Raw genomic sequence first — 19,092 nt, 5'->3', positions numbered from 1 at the left:
GTTGGGCTGCCTTTCCACCTCTCCCTCATGCCTGGCCCTCCTTCACTTATCTTATTTCCTCCAGCTAGATTGCACATGACCCAGCTAGCTTCACACATGTCCGTCCATCCTCAAGCCTCATGCGCGTGTTCATCTGGTTGACTCCCTCTTCAGTCCAGCTCATCTAGTGTGTCTCGACATCACCTCCTCCCACATCCTTGCTGCCTGCCCACCTGTTTGTATAGCTCAGAGGTTCCTAGACTAAGGGATTTCACAGGTCTGTAAGATCTCAAAAAGAATTTCAGGGACCCAGTAAGGTCACCAACTTTTAATTTTGTTGAGTGAGGACATAAAATCAAACAAGTAAAAAAAAAAGTTGTTGTTATTTACCATCACCATTATTTCATGAAAGAGAGGATGAAAGGACATGATGGCAACCTTGCACCACGTAGGTAGGTATCCACATTACTTTATCTGGATGTTTCTCTTTTGGCCTCAGATCAGTAGACTTGTCTACAGACCATCCCAGGTGGTATTGGGACCCAGCTGGACTGTCAGCTCTTCAGTGAGATTTTTTGGTGTGTCTGTGCTTCTTTTTTTCTTCAAATGGTAGAGCAATGATTGACTTTCTGGTTGCGGTTTACAGGCTGTGAAGGTGTGAGGTTGAGGGAGGGAGTGAGCTTGTGCAGAGTAGAAGGCGTTGTCTGGTGCTCAGCCTGTGAGTGTCCTTGTCTCTCCTGCACCCACCCCTTCTGTGAGTCATTTCTATGCATCCCTCTGGCCTTCTTTTTCTTTCTTTTTCTTCTTTTAATTCTAAGCCTACTCCTATTTTTCCTCTCTGTACTCTAATCCCCAAGCCCCACCCAGTAGCCCATATCTTTAACTTGACATATCATTTAAAATCTTTTTAAGAAAAAATGTTTTATGTTCTCTGTTCTTTTTCCTGCTAGTTTTATTGAAATATAATTGATCTATTACATTGTAGTAGTTTTAGGTGTATAACATGATTTGATACATTTACATATTTATATGAAATGATTACCACAATAAGTTTACTTAACTTAATCCATCACAAGTGTTTACAAATTATTTTTCTTGTGATGAGAAGTTTTATGATTGACTCTCTTAGCAACTCTCAAATATGCAATACAGTATTGTTAACTGTAGTCACCATTCTGTACGTTATATCCCAAAAGTTATTGTGTTCTCTGTTCTCAATTTTGAGATTTGGATCAGTTTTTTTTGTTTTGTTTTGTTTGTTTTTACAGAGGCAGAGATAGACAGGGACAGATAGACAGGAATGGAGAGAGATGAGAAGCATCAATCATTAGTTTTTCGTTGCGCGTTGTGACTTCTTAGTTGTTCATTGATTGCTTTATCATATGTGCCTTGATCGCGGGCCTTCAGCAGACCGAGTAACCCCTTGCTGGGGCTAGCGACCTTGGGTCCAAGCTGGTGAGCTTTTTGCTCAAGCCAGATGAGCCCGCGCTCAAACTGGCTATCTCGGGGTCTCGAACCTGGGTCCTTCCGCATCTCAATCCAATGCTCTATCCACTGCGCCACCACCTGGTCAGGCTGGGTCAGTTTTTAAACAAATATTATGTACCAGGCCAGTGCTGGATCCTTTTAGTATGTGATCTTGGGTGATTTGTGTAGGAGAAAGCCATCACCTTCCTTAGAAATGAAGAAACAAGGTCTAAAAAGGAGGTTTACACATCTGGGATGAAGAAGGCCTCTGCCATCTTTTATATTAGATTTCTGTATTCCAAAACCCAAGCCAGCAAACCCAAATTCATTCCCAAATTAATGGAAACAAGTTTCTTTTTAGAAAATCTTGTGTGAAAAAAACACCCCACAATTCACATATGGTCTTTTATTAATTTCAAAGTACATCTTCTAATTTTGGAATTATTAATGCAGAGAAACCACCTAATGGCAACAGTTAATGTTTTTAATGTCTTTTTTCCAAGTGATTTTCCATAATTGAAATTTTACACTATACAGTTTTTTCAGCAATATGCCAGGGAAGATGTAAGTACTCAGTTTACAAAGATGAGCAAAATACAGCCCCTGAATTTGAGAAATGTTTAATCTAGAAATGATGTTTAAAATAAAGAAATATATTCATTCTTGGAGTCAGAAAGGTTTACCATTTAAAAAAAATTTAGAGAGAGAGGAAGAGAAAGACAGTAAAGGAGAGAGATGAGAAGCATCAGCTTGTAGCTACAGCACCTTAGTTGTTCACTGAGTGCTTTTCATATGTGCCTTGACTGGTGGGATCCAATGGAGCCAGTGACCCCTTGCTCAAACCAATGACCTTGGGTTCAAGCCAGTGACCCCATGCTTAAGCTGGCGACCCTGTGCTCAAGCTGAATGAGGCCAACCCCAAGTTGGAGACCTTGGGGTTTTGAACCTGGGACCTCAGTGTCCCAGGTCAACACTCTATCCACTGTGCCATCACTGGTCAGGCTGCCATTAACTTTTCACAAAATTTCTGATTAAGTTGTTTAACACACCCTGTGCATCAGTTTCCCTATCTGTAAAGTGGAATAATAATGATATCTACCTCAGAATACCTATCTCAGAGTATGGTGAGAATGATATGTTGATTCATGGAAAGTGGTTAAAATGGTGCCTGGCACACAGTAAGTGCTTAATAAATGTTAGATATCGTTATCATACTGGCTGTTGTTTCATCACCACCTTCTCTGTCACTTCCTGGCACACAGGAGACACACAGGGGGCAGTGAATGACAATTCCTTCACCCAACATGCTAGCTGAAGTGAGGCATTAGGAAACATAAAACACATAAGGATAAATATAAAATATTTTTGCCTAAACAGAAAAAGAATGTGCTCTTTGATGTTAAAACTTCCCACAGCCTATGTGAGTCTCAGTGTCTTTGTAAGACCGGGTTGATAGCGTCTGCCTTGTGTGATGCTGGGAGGGTGAAATGAGATGTTAATTTAGGCAAATGAACCATTGGAACTGGTGTAGAGTAAGCCTCAAAATGTTGGTGCTAGCTATATTAGTAATATTTTATTAATATGTTACTAGCATTATTAACCTTATTTCTGTTAAACCCCAGTTTCTTCATCTGGAAAATGGGAATGATTATTATTCATAATAATGCAAAACTTACTTTACCTTCCATCTTAGAGAATAGAATGGTCTGAATTAGAGGCCCTCATGGTCATATAGGGAGAGTTTTTTTTAAGTCTTGTTATGTAAGACAGTTTTATTCTGCATTAGAAAACTTTTGTTTTTTTCTAGTAGCATTCCTGGGTTATTTGATATAATACCAAAATAAAATTGCCACTTTACCAGTGGAAAACTGAGTCACCAAAGGTAAAACACCATTCTCTGGACCACATGCCTCAATGGGGGTCAGAGCTGAGGGTGGAAACTATACAGATCTCCCTTTCTTTCTAAAACACCTCTGGGTTTGGGGTGCCTTTTAAAAACCCTGGTGTCTGGGTCCCATCCTCAAGATTCTGAGGCCATAAATCAAGGGTGGGGCCTAAAAAGCCATAGATGATGCTGAGCATGGCTGGGTTTGGGAACCACTGGGCTGAATTATTTTCCATGGTCAGCCATATTTTCTGTGTGGTGCTGCCCTATCTCCTTGTTTTAGCTTTCATTCTAGTGCACCCATATCTCCTTTTATCCTTCAGTCACCTTCTGTCATAAGTCTGTCTGCTGCTGGGCTCGGCTGGGAGGAACACTTAGAAAGAGGACTCATGAGGGAGAAGAAAGATGGTGACGGAGTAGGCAGACATTCTAACAGCTAGCTCCCAGGACCAAATTGGATTACAACTTAATTTAAGAATAATCACCTTGAAAAACCAACTTTGGACTAAACTAAGAGGACTCTATACCCAAGGATCATGGAAGAAACCACACCAAGATTGGTAGGAAGGGCGGAGGTGCGGAAAGGGCTGCCCTGCTCCCAGGAGAGAGAGGTGGCCTGGAGGGACTCTTATGGTGGGGTGGGTTGCCCTGAGTGGTGTGGGCCCTCCGCCCCAGGCCCAGAGCCCCAGAGCCTAGAAGAGATGCCCAGACAGCATTTACCTGTGGAAAGAGCTGGGTTTCTGTCTGCGAGAAAGAGACACACATCTTGGACGCAGACCCCATTTTAAAGGGCCTGCATAGAAAACCTTGTTCACAGCCACTTACCCGGGGCTTTGGAAGGGGAGAGCTGAGAGGACTGGAGTTACATGAAGAGAGTGTAAAGTTGTAGGCCCAGGGAGAGACACTGGGGGATGGCCAGCAGAACTCCTGTGCTGAGTCATTCTCCCAGTACTGCAGTCACCATCTTTCTTGGGTGGAGCAATCCCCTCTGAGTGGCATCAGCCTGGGGGTCCCACAAATGTTGTATTCACAACCTCAGCTGCCCTAACCCACCAAGTGTGCAACCTGTAGAGGGGTTGGTTAGATGAGGCCAATGAGAGCTTACACTATACAGTCTTACTACAGAAGACTCTGTGGGAAGACCAGGCAGCTGCAAGAGGAGGAGGAGCAGCTGAAAAGTGGAGACAAATCTTACAGAGCTTGGGGCTTTAACCAAGCTGTTGTCTTTAAGCAGGAGGAAACTGATCCTTATACAAAGGTTGGCCCCTCCCACAGTACCCAGAAACAGAAAACACAGACACAAACAGCAAAAAGTGCAGTAGCTACAGACTGGTAGCCCACAATGGATTATAAATAACAGTTGATGCCAACCCAAGAAGAACTAGAGCCAACACTACTGGTAGTGGGTGGCAGACAACACTAACCCTAGACTCAGCTACCTACTTAAGCAGCACACCCAAAGGTGGAGTCTAGCAGGCACCAGACACTGTGGAGAATAAATATGCCCAACAGGACAGACATTGTGCAGTGTATAATATACATGATCAACATTGACCCTTAGAGCCAGCCAGCCTGAAAGGATAACCATACCCATGAAAGAATCAACTCCATCTAATACTCCCATACAACAAGAGGAAAAATAGTACCCTCAAGAAGCATTCCTAGAACAAGGAAAACACGCCTGGAGGACAGTACCACCGAGCCCACCTTCTTCATAAAGACCACACAAAAATTTCAAAGTCAGACAGTGCTACCTAATACATGGATAAAATGGGCAGACAGAGAAGGGTGACCCAAATGAATCAACAAGAGAATGGGCAGACAGAGAAATGTGACCCAAATGAATCAACAAGAAATCCCCAGAAAAAGAACTAAATGAGATGGAAGTAACCAACTACTAGATGCAGAGTGTAGAACAATGATTTTTAGGATGCTCAAGATCTTAGAGCAACAATGGATGGGCATAATGAGCACCTAAATAAAGAGATAGCAAGCATCAAAAAGGACATTGAAATCATAAATATCAAAAGAACCAGTCAGAAATGACAAATATAATATCAGAAATAAAGACTACACTAGAAGGAACTAACAGCAGGCTAGATGAAGCAGAGGACTGAATCAGCAATTTAGAGGATGAGATAAATGAAAGCATGGAAGCAGAGCAGCAAAAAGAAAAGAGGCTCAAAAAGTCTGAGGAAACTCTTAAGAGAGCTCTATGACATCATGAAGAGAAGGAACACCCACATCATAGGGGTTCTTGAAGGAGAAGAGAATGAACAAGGCATAAAGAGCATACTTGAAGAAACCATAGCTGAACATTTCCCTAAATTGATGAAGGAAAAAGTCACACAAGTTCAAGAAGCACAGAGAGTTCCATTAAAGAGGAATCCAAGGAGGCCTACAGCAAGACACATAATAATTAAAGTATCAAAGTTAAGAGACAAAGAAAGAATACTAAAAACTGCAAGAGAAAAGCAGTTAATTACCTACAGAGGAGCCCTCATAAGGATGACATCCAACTTCTCAACAGAAATACTTGAGGCCAGAAGGGATTGGCAAGAAATATTCAAAGTGATGCAAAGCAAGAACCTACAACCCAGACAACTCACACAATGGGAGAACATATTCGCCAATACATCTGATAAGGGGTTAATAACCAAAATTTATGAAGAACTTCTAAAACTCAACACCAGAAAGGTAAACAATCCAATTAAAAAATTGGCAAAAGAACTGAATAGACACTTCTCCAAAGAGGACATACAGATGGCCAATAGACATATGAAAAAATGTTCAACGTCACTAATCATCAGAGAAATGCAAATTAAAACCACAATGAGATACCACCTTACACCTGTCAGAATTAACAGGCGCTCATTAACAAAACAATACACAATAAGTGCTGGCGAGGATGTGGAGAAAAGTGAACCCTCCTGCATTGCTGGTGGGAATGCAGACTTGTGCAGCCACTGTGGAAAACAGTATGGGGTTTCCTCAAAAAATTAAAAATGGAACTGCCTTTTGACCCAGCTATCCCACTTTTAGTAATATATCCTAAGAATACCAAATTACTGATCCAAAAGAAGATATGCACTCCCATGTTTATTGCAACATTGTTTACGATAGCCAAGATCTGGAAACAGCCCAAGTGTCCGTCAGTGGACGAGTAGATTAAAAAGCTGTCGTACATATACACAATGGAATACTATGCGGCTGTGAAAAAGAAGGAAATCTTACCTTTTGCGACAGCATGGATGGACCTGGAGATTATTATGCTAAGTGAAATAAGCCAAGCAGAGAAAGAAAAATATATGATCTCACATACATGTGGAATCTAATGAACAAAGTGAACTGAGGAACGGAATAGAGGCAGAGACAGGGTGACGGACCAGAGGGAAAGCAGTCAGAGGGAGGGGTATGAGGGGATGGGATCAGAGAAGGTAAAGGGATTAGTGAAACTATATATACATAACACAGAGATATAGATAACAGGACAGCAAATCTTAGAAGGAAAGGGGGAGGGAGTTAGGGGAGGGGAGCAAAGGGGATATAAAAAGGGACACGGGTGGGGGATGAGGGAGTTACTGTATATTCAGTGGGACACTTGAATCCATGTAAACACAATAAATTAAAAATTAATAAAAATTAAAAAGAAATAGCACTCACACACAAAAAATTAAAAGAATGTTAAATTAAGGGCTAAATTGTTTCTGCACAGACCGAGGTGACCAGTGCTGAAAAGAATGAGGTCAATGAGTGTTAAAACAGTCAGAGAAAGCTTCAGTTGAAGGTGAGATTGGGAGCTAGGTTCGAATAAGTGTAGGATTAAGCAAGAGGAATAGACTGAGAAGACAGAATGGACAGCACGAGGAAAGCCCGAGAGTTGCTGAAATCAGCCCAATTAAATCCAATGGCAGGGAAATTAAAGCATATGTTCACAGAATGACTTCAATACTAATGTTCGTATAGAATTATTAACAGCCAAAAAGTGAACAGTACAAAGTTTAGCAACTTGATGGATGGATAAGTGGTTTAGCCACTCAATAAAGTACTGTTTGGCAATAAAAAGAAATAACATTGTTATGTGTTATTACATGAATAAGAAAAAGGGTCCCCTCCCCTTTATTCTAGGCTGATTTGGGGCTCACCTTTGCTTTCTGTCTTTGGGCGTCTGTTTTCTCTCTGCACAATGGGAAGGGAGCCTGAACATACTCTTATTCCCTCTCCAGTGCTAACGTGGTGTTTTCTCCCAGGGATGGCGCACTTCTGTTGGAAAATCTCTCCCAAGCAGAAGCAGGACACCCTCTCCTTTACCCCTTTGCTAGTGATTTTACTCCTGGCTCAGAGAAGGCTTGACATCTTGATGTAAACTGTTTCTGTGGCATTTCAGACTTTTTTTTTTTTTTTAACTGAGAGGCCAGGAGGAAGAGAGACAGACTCCTGCATGTGCCCCAACCAGGCAAGCTGGCAAGCTCCCTAGGCCTAGGGGCGATGCTGTGCCCATCTGGGGCTGCTGCTCCATTGCTTGGCAACTGAGGCGAGGCCATGGCACCATTCTCAGCACCCGGGACCAACTTGCTTAAACTATTTGAGCCATTGTTATGAATTTCTTTATGGTTCGAGCTTGTGAGGCAAAAGACACACCAGATACAAATAACTGGGCAAAGGGCTGAAACTCTTACGTGCGGAATCAGCCCTGAGAAACTGCGCCACTGCATATTTATTGAGTTCTAAAAGCCATAGTTCAGCAGATAAAACTAGAAAGTTACACAAGCTGTTTTTCCCATCCATTTCATCCTCAACCCTGCACGTCTACTGTTTCTTTTCATGAACAATGACACAAGAAGAGTCAGAGTTGCAGAGCTTATTAACCATAAAGGACATCTGGTTGCTGGAGGCATTCCTCCAAGAATCCTGCATACTTGCATTCAAGTAACCCAGGCCAGTCTCCTGTTATGGCTAATATACTCCAAGATCTCTTGTCTCCAGTTCTCCAATTAACCCTTGCTCTGCAGTTAACTGCCGTTTATATTGGTGCAGAGTTGTCTCTTACAAGCCATGGCTGCAGGAGGGGGAGAGAGAGAGAAAGAAGGGGAGGGAGAGGGGTGGAGAAACAGACAGTCGCTTGCTTCTTCTGTGTGCATGACCTGGGAATTGAACCCCAGACTAACACATGCCGGGCTGACACTCTACCACTAAGCCAGCCGTGCAAAGCCCTTTTTAAACTTCTTGATGAAGAAATGATAAACTGCAAAAAAAAAAAAATACTTTAAAATCCAGAGCATTCTACCCACTGCCAGTCACAGTTCAGCTCTGGTCCCTTGGGCCCATGTTGGCGGCTGAGCCTGGCCTCGGGTCATGCTTTTCCTTTGATTATTGGCCTCCTGCTGCCTTGGGGGTTTCTGCAGAAACACTGTTCCCATGGAGGGGGAAGGACCTTGTGAGGGTTCCCAGGTCCCTGTTTCTTCTCGAGCAAAGTGCACCAAATCCACCCAGGCAGTTGAAAGCTTATTGTTTATGTTAATGCTTTTTATTGCAAAAGGTGCATAGAAGGAAATTAAAATGTTTATTTTTATTTTTAATCTTTAATTTTATTTACTTCTTTTAGCTTTATTGAGCAATAATTGACATCCATTACTGTATAAGGCATACAGCATGACAGTTTGACATACACACATAGGTTTAGCTGGCATCTTTCTTCCCATATAGAGACAATAAGCAGAAAAGAGAAAAGAAAATAGGAAAGTTTCCCTTTGTGATGCGAACTCTTAGGATTTACTCTCTTAACAGCTTTCCTCTATATTGTAGAGCAGCATTAGCTATAGTCATCGAAATTAAAGTGGTAATAGTGCTTAGGTATGGTGATGTGTGTATCCTTCCAATTTTTACTTCCTGTGTGTGAATATATATTGTGGTATATAATATGATATACAATAAATAATGACATAAATATGTTTCTCTAGACATTTTGAATCAAACTATGTGGGTATTTTCTTGCTTTGCATTTTTCATGTAATATTACATAGCATGTCCTCAACATTTTTCTGAAATATTTTTAAAAGCTATTGCAATATATGGCTATATTGTAATTTATGTGGTTAGTTCCTCTTGGTTAGATATTTGGTTATTTCTCACATGATGCTTTTTAAAATAACGTTGTGATGAACTTAATTCTGCTTCTGCAGCCCATCGGACAGGACTTCAGGGTCCATATATCATTAATAATGATACTTTGTCTATCCACAGAATCCACGAGTTTTTCAGTGGAGACCAAGGTGGCTTTGTCCCCCTCCACACAGGTGAGCTTATGTTCTTGTAAAAGGGTCAGGGCAGCAGCACCTAATGGTTAACATTGTGGCTGGCACCAGACAGAATTTGGTTCAAATCCCAGCTCTGCCACTTACTAGAAATGTGGCCATCGTCAAGGTCTGTCTTTTTGAAGCCTCTGTGAGACGGAGTAGTAGCGGTTCTCTCCTCCCGGGTCTGTGGTGGCCCTGTGAAACAGGGAGCACTGTGGGCCTGGCTTGCAGAACTGCTCGGTCTAGTGGATGTTGTTTCAGCTCTGAGTTTCTGGACTCCACTGAAGGCTAAACGTGCAACTTCGATCAGTTTCTCTGAACCCTTCCCTGTGGACTCCTGGTGTCATAATATCTGGAAAGAGGATTATCTCTGAAGCTGCTAAACAAATCCTTGAGTAATCCAATTTCCCACCCAACTGCATCTCCTTCATTATCCTTAATTCCCAAATGCTAAGCCGGGAGGCTCAGCACTACTGGAGCTGAGCAGCAGAGAGGAGGAGCCCGGAGTCCTACACCTTACCCACTGTCAATGCTGGACTGTCCAGGACTGGTGGAAGCAACTCCAGAGTGAAGTCCAGGGACTCCAGGCCCTTGGCGCCAGAGAGCTCCCAACACAGGCTGTACAGGAACTGACACTGATTAAGAACCTGCCAAGGAGCTAGGCTCTGAGCACTGCATTTGCTCTCTCATTTGATCCTTACATTAACCGAGATTCTGGGTTCCTACAGGAAGGAAAACTGACGCCCACATGGGTTAAGAAATCTGCCTAAAGTCACATAGATAGTAAGTGGTGGATTAAGAATTCTAGTCTGTGATTTTCCCAGACCAGTGAGTGGTGGCACCAGACCTGTAGAACAACTTAAGCTCTTGGTGGAGAAGCAGATGGGAAGAAATCCCCACCTTGAGTAGGCAAGGGTTAGATACAGAGTAATGCAAATAATAGTGCAAATGTTGAAAGTGACATGCCAGAACTGGAGAGGTCAGAGGCAGATTTAACGGCGGGCGCACCGGGCGCACGCCCTGAGCCCCGACTTGTAAAGGGCCCCGCAAAACCCAAACTTTACACTTTTTTTCTAATGACAAGGGACACAGTATTTTCTTCTGCACCTGGGGCCTGAACCGACCTTAATCCGTCTCTGGGAGAGGTACCCGAGGTAGAGACTGGCTCAGCCAGGGCAGGGAGGGGGGAGGAGGTGGTACCTGAGCTGGGTCCTGGATGATGATGGAACATGCAGAAATGGGCTTACAGTGGGAATGTCTTTTTAGGCACCTACCAGTAATGAAGACAATGAAAACACTCTCTCTAATGACTCTGCAAATACATCAAGCTTCCCAGGTAAGCACTGGGTAGTTTTATATTCCTGTGGCCTGAGGGGCACAGCCTGATTGTCTCTGCGGAAAGTTCTTCCTCATTTGGAAATGTTGCAGGGGCTGGTCTGCTTACTGATAAGGACCAATCACAGAAATATTTTTTATTACCTTAGGTATCCAAGCTTGATATTGTTAGCTAAGATATAATGAGACAAATCAGTGAACCATTGACCCAGAATACAAATGACTGAGTTAAAACAAAATGATTGAGTCTGAAATGGAACATATTGGGCTGGAAATCTCTGTTAGAATCCTTGATTTCAGTGTTTTTGATTCCCTATACGTACCTGCAAGACCAGGAAAACTTACAATATTTGCATAAACAAAGGCCACAGGTACTGTTTGTTTTACTCTTTGTATAGGATTCCAGACTGAAGATTCAGTAATTGAGCAGCCCTGTCTGAGGGCTGTCGGGCTTTCGGAGGGAGCACTTGGCCTCATTTTCCGGCCTGCGCCTGATGCTGGCTGCCCGAGCTGCGCCTTCTAGTTGCAGAGCCCTACCGCATGCAGTGCACCTAGGGCAGACCTGCTGATGCCTGGGGCTAAGCTCAACTGGCTGGGGACTCAGAGGGAACTGAACCCACGCCTGCTCTCCACGAGTCTCCGGTCCATTGGGCAGGCTCTGACAAAGTAAAGTAGTAACTGTAACAGAGCAGAATGTGATACCAGGCAAAAGGGAGGCATAGATAAAATAAGTAGAATTTAGAGACTTTAGAGAGCATGTCCAATTAGGGGACTCGCGGAAAGTTCAAGGAGGAGGTGCCATTTGAAATGAACCTTGTTAATATGGGTGGGGCAGCAGGAAGTTGGGGCAGCAGTTCAAGGGTTACTGTGGAGGTAGACCTCTCCATCCACTCTCACTGATGTTTTTACCCAGCCCCATGTCTTTAAAGGCCATCTGTGAGCTGATAACTTCCAGATTTATATCTCCATTCCTGACTTTTCCACCAAGACCCAGATTCACGTATCCATTGCCTAGCTGACGTGTCCACTTGGATACCTACTGGAAACCTCAAACTTATGTCTGAAACGCTTGATGCCTCTGCCTTTCCACCCAGATCTGTTCTCCGTCCTTCCCATCTCAGTAACTGACACCACATTCTTTGGGTTGCTCAGGCCCTTGGGATCAGGCCTCTTCTACTCCTATCCATGTCCGGTCCCCCAGCAGGTCCTGTCAGTTGAGACATGTCCAGAGGCTGACCACTTCTCACTGTCTCCACTGCCAACACCTGGCCCAGCCCCTGCTGTCTTTCATTCTGCAGGACCTTAGGAGTTGCAACAGACTCTTCAAACCAGTAACCAAAGCAACTCTTAAAACACAAACCCAAGCTCTCCTTGGCTCATACCATCTTCCCCAGCGTAAAAGCCAAAGCCCTATTAAACACCCTAGTCTCTATGGGGTCAGGTCTTCTATCTTTAGACCTCACCTTCTCCATTCTCCCACTTACTTACTCTGCCCTCTTTGCTCTTCCATATGTGATCCACCTCAGGGCCTTTGCACTTGCTGCTTTCTCTGCCTGTATACTCTTTCCCTGACCTCTACTTGGCCACTGTCTTTTATATCCAGGTGTCTGCTGAAAGGCTCCCTTCTCAGGAAGGCCTTTCCTGACCATCTGTCAGGGGTCCCCAACCCCCATCACTCTTTCCCCTTCCTGTGCTTTATTTTTCATCATTGCCCATATTACATAGTTATTTGTCTCTTTCCCTTGATTAGAATGCAATATCCAGGGAGGCAGGAGTTTTTCTGCCATCTCTTTCTTTGTATCCTGAGGCTTAGAACAAAGCCTGGCACATAGTAGACATTTGACAAATACAAGGGTGAGTAAAAGTAGGTTTACAGTTGTAATACAAATAAATAATACAGTAATAAACTGTGTTCTGTGTACTCATAACTATAAACCTACTTTTGCCCTCCCCAGTATTTGTTAAATGAGGAAAGGAATAAATACAAAAGATGATGAAATACTAGTAAATGTGTAAGCCAAGCATACTGCTTCCATTAGAATAGATGGTGGTCTCTGCCAAGAGACATAGGACGTCCTTGGAGAGACCTGGCCTTGTAGTCAGTGCCCACTACCACTCATGAAAAGCTTGTATCCAGTGGGCACTTGAAGTGATGACTGGCAGGCAACATTTTCATCAGTGGTGGATACCATTTGGGGCAGAAAAGCCTGAATTCTGAGTCCATGCAGCTGCCAGTATCTGCATGCTCATGGGAGAGAATGATGGCTTTTCTCAGAGGCGCCTTATCTAGACCAGGATCTCTCTCTGGCAGACCATAGCTGCTTGTGCAGCTAGCTTGTTCTTTTATTCATTTAAAGAAATATTTTGGTGAGCTGGCTCTGTGCTAGGTATTGTGTGAGCAGCTGGGAGTAACAGTGACAGGAACACTTGTGGTCCCTGCTTTCAGGGCGCTCAGACTGGAGAAGTAACCAGGAGCGGGACTTACCCAGATTGGAGTGGGTCACGGCTCAAAGGTAGTGACCTGGTCTCATCTGGGGCCAAAGAGCCAAGTAGGGAAGGGACATAAAAAGGTGCAGCGAAGGCGGAAAGAGCATTCTGGGAGGCGTGAGAGACGTGTTTGGAGAGCCCGGGGAGGGCAGAGAACACGGCATGTGGAAGAGCAAATAAAGATCCTGCGGTTGAGGCTTGAATACCAAGTGGGGAGACAGGCAAGAGATGACACCCCATGGAGAACACTGCACCCAAATACTTGACTTAAAGCACCTGAGCCTCCCTGACATCGTCCTCAATGGAGCTATCGTCAATGAGGTCCCCTAAGCCTTTTGCTTCTTGCCCCTCTGTGCCTTGTGGGGGCAGTCTGAGCGCCACTGGAAAAACCACTCTGAAAGGGGGTGGGAGTCTGGCTCAGAGCCCTGAGTCTGAGGTGTATGTCCTGGCAAGTGGCAAAGTCCCAGGGGTCGGCCGGACTCTGCTGGGGGTGATTCTTCCAGAGTTGGCTTTGGCCAGAACACTGGTAAGCGGCCTCCTGGGGTGAGGTTCCTTTGATACTTGACAGCATCAGCTGAGTGGTTTATTTACTCCTCTCCCTTCTGCTCCTCTTCCTCTTTTTTTTTTCTCTAGTGAAAGAGTCTTCAGTATCACTGTACACATTCCTGTTGGCTGGAGGAAGCCTGGCATTCGGAATGCTGCTCTGCATTGGCATTGTCCTGAGGTGAGATGGGTTCTGGGGCGTGGCTCCAGGTGGTCTCAGATTTCTTGTCTACCTAGCTTTGCCTGTGCTAGGATGGTGGCAATAAATTGGACAGCCACGGATGATTCAAGATATATTTCAGAGGTAGGACTGACAAGATTTGGTGACGTTAGATGAGGAAGGAGAAGTAAGGAGAGGAGGAGTTAAGTCCAGCCCTCACATTTCTGGCTTCGGCAGTTAGACAGATGGTGGGGTCACTCACTAAAATTGGAAACACTGGAGGATAAACAACTGAGTGAAACATGATGATGCCACTTTGGGACCACTGAGTTTGAGGTGCCTGTGAAAACCCTAAGTGGACATCACTGGTACAGTTCTGATTGTTGCTGTGTGCGGATGGTAGTTGGAGTTATTGACAGAGGATAGGAATAAGGCCAGTGACAGTACCCTGTGGAAGACCAGGGTCTGACACTGTAAAGTTGTGTAGAGGAGGAGGGGCTGAGAAAGAGGCTGAGGGTGGCCTGAGAGGGAGCAGCACCAGGAAAACCTGGTTTTAAAAACTAGATGGAGACTGTTAGACACTGAAGAAAACCTTAGGCTCTAGGATTGCAAGATAAATGTGACCTTTCCTCTCCTCCAACAACCATACTAAAATGATTCAAGTACCATGTGAGAAGTGCCAGTATGTCCAAAGGTAAATCTCAGGTGCCTGGTCAGACTGCCTTGGGAATATTCCATGTCTCAAGACAAGCAGACCTAGAAGGTCACCTTTAAATGCTCAAATGCTCTGTCCTCCGGCCATAGTTAGGAAACGTGCAGGCCGAGATGGCATCCTGGCCGCTTGTAGTACCATGCCCATTTCATCCCAGTCTCTCTTCATTCAGCCACTGGTTTTGTTATTCACGCCCCCCAGCTTGCAGAAAGATCAGCTAACAGTGCTCCTGGTGAATGGGCAATAAAGAAAACTTCCAATGTTCACAATGCTACTGTATGAACTTGCACTTTTGCTTGTGCTGAAGCCCTACCAGAAGTTAGGCTGCATCCTGACTTTGGATGGTGTTTAATTACAGTGATAATGCAATGGGGGAGAAACTTCTCTGTCCTTCCTTTCTCTTACCTCATGTGTAACTTTCAAGAGACTCTAGTTGGTAATTGTGGCAGGTGGTGTTTGAGGGTGTTTGGGTAGGAAGGGTTAAAACCTTGGCAGAGAACTTTGCACACAGTAACTCATTGGGTCCTCAAAGTGACCCTGAAATAGCTTGATCACAAGGTGGTCTGGGTTGGGAGATTAGCAAGATGACAACTAGTGTGTTCAGAGTTGTTTCCACTTTGATTTTCCAATGAAGCAGTGAGCAAACTGCCCAAAGGGTGTGCAGAAGATCAGGTTCTAATGAGTACGGAACTCCTTGGAGAAGCTGAAAACCCACTGTTTTTTATACATACCTTTGGGCCAAGAGGGGCTATGCCAGCATTCAGGAGTCTTCCACGTCTTCAAAGGAATTCCTTGCCCTCACTGAAGGCACATAACTTCTGTGTTCTATTTCTATTTCTACATCATTAGAGCATCAATAGGCCTTTCTTGTAACCCACCACACACCCCATAGAGACTAAAGCTGAAAGAGGTGGAATGATTACAGCTAGTAATGGTAAGGCCAGGATTCAAACCCAAAGCTCATGCTCTTTGGATAGGGCATTAAAGGTCATTTAGTCAAATTCTTTAATTTTACAAATGAGGAAACGGCACCAAGAGGTAAGATGACTTGCCTAAGGACACACAGTTTGTTATTGGCAAAGCTAGGACTAGAACCCACCTCGTGAGAGTCCCAGCCAATCATGCTAGCCTGCTGTCAGCCAAGAGATGGACCCAGTTGATTGTATCAGTCCACCATTGGCCAAAGGCACCACTGGCCAATGACACCATTTACAAGCACTGCCATCCTGGTAGGCTGTTAATCACTAATGGAGAAGCATTAGTTTGGGAACTAGCCACAGCGCTCAGCACAGACCTAGTTTTCCAATATGCTGATGGTGCTTGTACACTGGCTCGTTGCTACACAACCAGAGTCTCTGGAGCTCAGTCCCCCGTGCTGGGAACATATCAGAAATTTATTTCCTAGTCTGGTGAGTTTCCATTTTCTTCCATATAAGGCAAATTTTTTAAAAAATTTTATTTATTCATTTTAGAGAGAGGAGAGAGAGAGACAGAGGGAGAAGGGAGGGAGGAGCAGAAAGCATCAACTCCCATATGTGCCCTGACCAGGGAAGCCCAGGGTTTTGAACGGGCGACCTCAGTGTTCCAGGTCGATGCTTTTACCCACTGCGCCACCACAGGTCAGGCCAAGGCAAATTTATTTGAAAAGAGGCCAATTATTTCAAGTGACCAAAGTCTCTCATGTTAAGAAAAAGGTATAAACTTAGACACCCTGTGGGAGTCTGGGGTTGCCAAAGTGGCTGAACCACAGTGACTGTTGGGATGGCCACATTACACCAGGCAGAATGTGAGGGCAGGTTGAAGTACATTATTATGGTCCATGATGCCATATTTTTCTCTTTAATACATTTATTTGGTGTTTCAAGCAAAGTATAGTCTTTTCCTAATTGTTTTCCACTAATATCAGTGATAATTTTGTAAAATTTAAATGTGCCATTCAAAGAGGTGGGCCATCTTCTTAAGTGGGTGTTATGACTTACAAGGGCCAGGCCCCCCACCTCCTCCCTCGGCCCCACTTTTCTCTGCATTTTATGCTCTGCTGCACTGGAAAAATAAAGATTCTCATAGCAGAGAATTATATTTCTGTACATTTATCTATAATGGACTGATCATATTAGGTGAGGACTTCCTGTGTGTGTATGCCGATGATTTAAATAATTTTATATTGAATATAGTCTCATTCCAATATTTAAAATTCACAGACTCTCCCACCATCATGGTGGGGGCCAGAGGGACTTTCGTGGCATCCTGGGCCATAGAGGTGGCTGATGCAGGGGGTACCCTTGTGGCCTTGGGAGTGGGGGTCATTTCCCCTCCCTAGGTCTTGGGTTTTGTCTCTTATTTTCTAAAAAGAGTGAGAGTTATTAAGAATGTTTTAAAAACTTCCTGTCAGCTGTAGAACCTTTTCTTTAAGCCAATATTCTGAAGCCCAAATATGTAAACTAGAGACTGAGGTGCAGGTGAGGTCTGACAGCTTGGCTGTTGCTCCTTTGATCTGCCCCCACCCTCTCTAGCCTGGGACCTTGCTTAGAGCTGGCGGGGGCAGGGCCATGCCAGCTGTGGACACCTCCCGGCTGGCTGGCTGGTATCAAAGCCCCTTTGAACTTAGTGAGTTTGAGAAAGTATCTCATTCACTCTTCAAGATATTTCAGAAGAAGGAAAGCCCATTTTTCTCAGTTACTCATCCAGTTGCTTTGAGAAAAAAAAACAAAAACCAAATTGAAGGTGGAGACTGCTTTCCATATTGTTTAAATGACATCAGTAGAGACTTAAACATTTGCAAATATATGATTAGCCGCTAAATATTGACCAACAGGAAGAAGGAAAAAAATCATACATCATGTAAAGACAGCTGCTGTTAATTTTTTAAATGTAAACGTAACAGAAGTCTTAACAAATACACGAAAAAGTCCACAGGTCAGAAGTGTGAAGCTTCATGGATGTTCACAAGGTGAGCACATCCATTCAATCAGTACCCAGATCAAGAACACTTTTTAGTTAATCCATTTCCTCTGAGTCTTTTTCTTCTGCATATTTTCTTGTTTGCTTTTATGTAGTCATGGTTATTCTGTATCTATAACTGATTCCTGCCTTTTAAATTTAGCATTAATTATAACACAAGCATTTTTCACATTATTAAAAATTCTTTGTAAACCTCACTTTCTTTAACTGCACTCCCCCATTAGGCAAATGTACCCAAGTTCACTTAGCCAGCCTTCTATTACTGGGCATTTGGGTCACTGGCTTTTATAAAAAGCTCTGTGTTGAACATCCTCATGCATAAAGCTTTTTCCATAGCTAGGTTATTTCCTTAGGGCATATTCCCAGAAGTGGAATTCCTGGGCCAGAAGGTTGACTATTTTGAAATCCAGAGTATAATGACTCTGTCTTCCGTCTTCTCATGCGGGCAGAGAATTTCATCCAAGGACACAGCATAGCTCCAGTGAGACACTGCTGTGCTCTCTTCCTGTCTAGTGTCTGCCTGGTGAAGCCCTCAGGAATATTATATAGGTTGTTTATTCCATTTGGATAACAGGCGAAGAGCCAATGGCAGATTTGGAGCCAGCAATCAATTATTTATCATAACATGGACAGGAATAGCCTGTCGATATAAAAAGAAACCCAAGAAAATCCCCAAGCCTTGTTTTTTACTTTGGTTTCCCCTCCTGCCTCCCAGCCCTTCCTGGAGTAGTTGACGTTGGTGGCACTGAGGGAGACCACCTTGCTCCCACTGTGGGGCTGGTTGGCAGTGAGTTTGGGGCTGGTTCCCAAAGTGGGAAGCAGGAGGGAGGAGATGAGTTGCCCTGCTCAGTCGCACTGTCAAAGGGCCCCTTCAGGAAGGAGACCCGACTGTACCTTTGAAGATTGCTATCACCATCTCATCTTTCTTTGGGCTGTCAGTTGACTTTTCTCGGTTACTGAGCCATGGCTCTGGGCCCAGAGCAGAGCAGGGTGAACGAAGCTGTGATCAGAGAGATGTCTATCTCCTTCCTGTTTAACATTGACTTTCCTGTCAGATGAGTCACTTGCGCCCAAGTGGTGCCCACAGCTGAGGCTATGAGAACTCACCAGTGTGGTAGGAGCAGACCCAGAGATGAAGGGAGAATTGGGGAGGATGGGAATGTTGGCAGCAAGAGGAGCGGGAGGGCTGTCGAGGGAGCAGTGCAGCTGATTTTCTGCTGTTACATGGCAGTTGCAAATTATCTGCCTCCTGGTTGCCTTCATTTCA

General features: G+C 44.1%; 1 protein-coding gene across 1 annotated transcript in view; it reads left to right on the top strand.

Annotated features, from left to right (window-relative positions):
- The window catches only part of IL6R (interleukin 6 receptor), a 58,398-nt gene that overhangs the window by 34,974 nt on the left and 4,332 nt on the right, over window positions 1–19,092 (top strand). Inside the window, exons 7-9 of the mRNA XM_066362372.1 lie at window positions 9,575–9,627; window positions 10,894–10,963; window positions 14,083–14,173. Of these exons, the coding sequence (XP_066218469.1) occupies window positions 9,575–9,627; window positions 10,894–10,963; window positions 14,083–14,173 (214 nt within the window). The remainder of the gene's footprint in view (window positions 1–9,574; window positions 9,628–10,893; window positions 10,964–14,082; window positions 14,174–19,092) is intronic.

This window comes from Saccopteryx leptura, chromosome 2 (genome assembly GCF_036850995.1).
Source record: "Saccopteryx leptura isolate mSacLep1 chromosome 2, mSacLep1_pri_phased_curated, whole genome shotgun sequence".
Lineage (NCBI taxonomy): Eukaryota > Metazoa > Chordata > Mammalia > Chiroptera > Emballonuridae > Saccopteryx > Saccopteryx leptura.
This window is presented reverse-complemented; position numbering and strand designations above follow the sequence as displayed.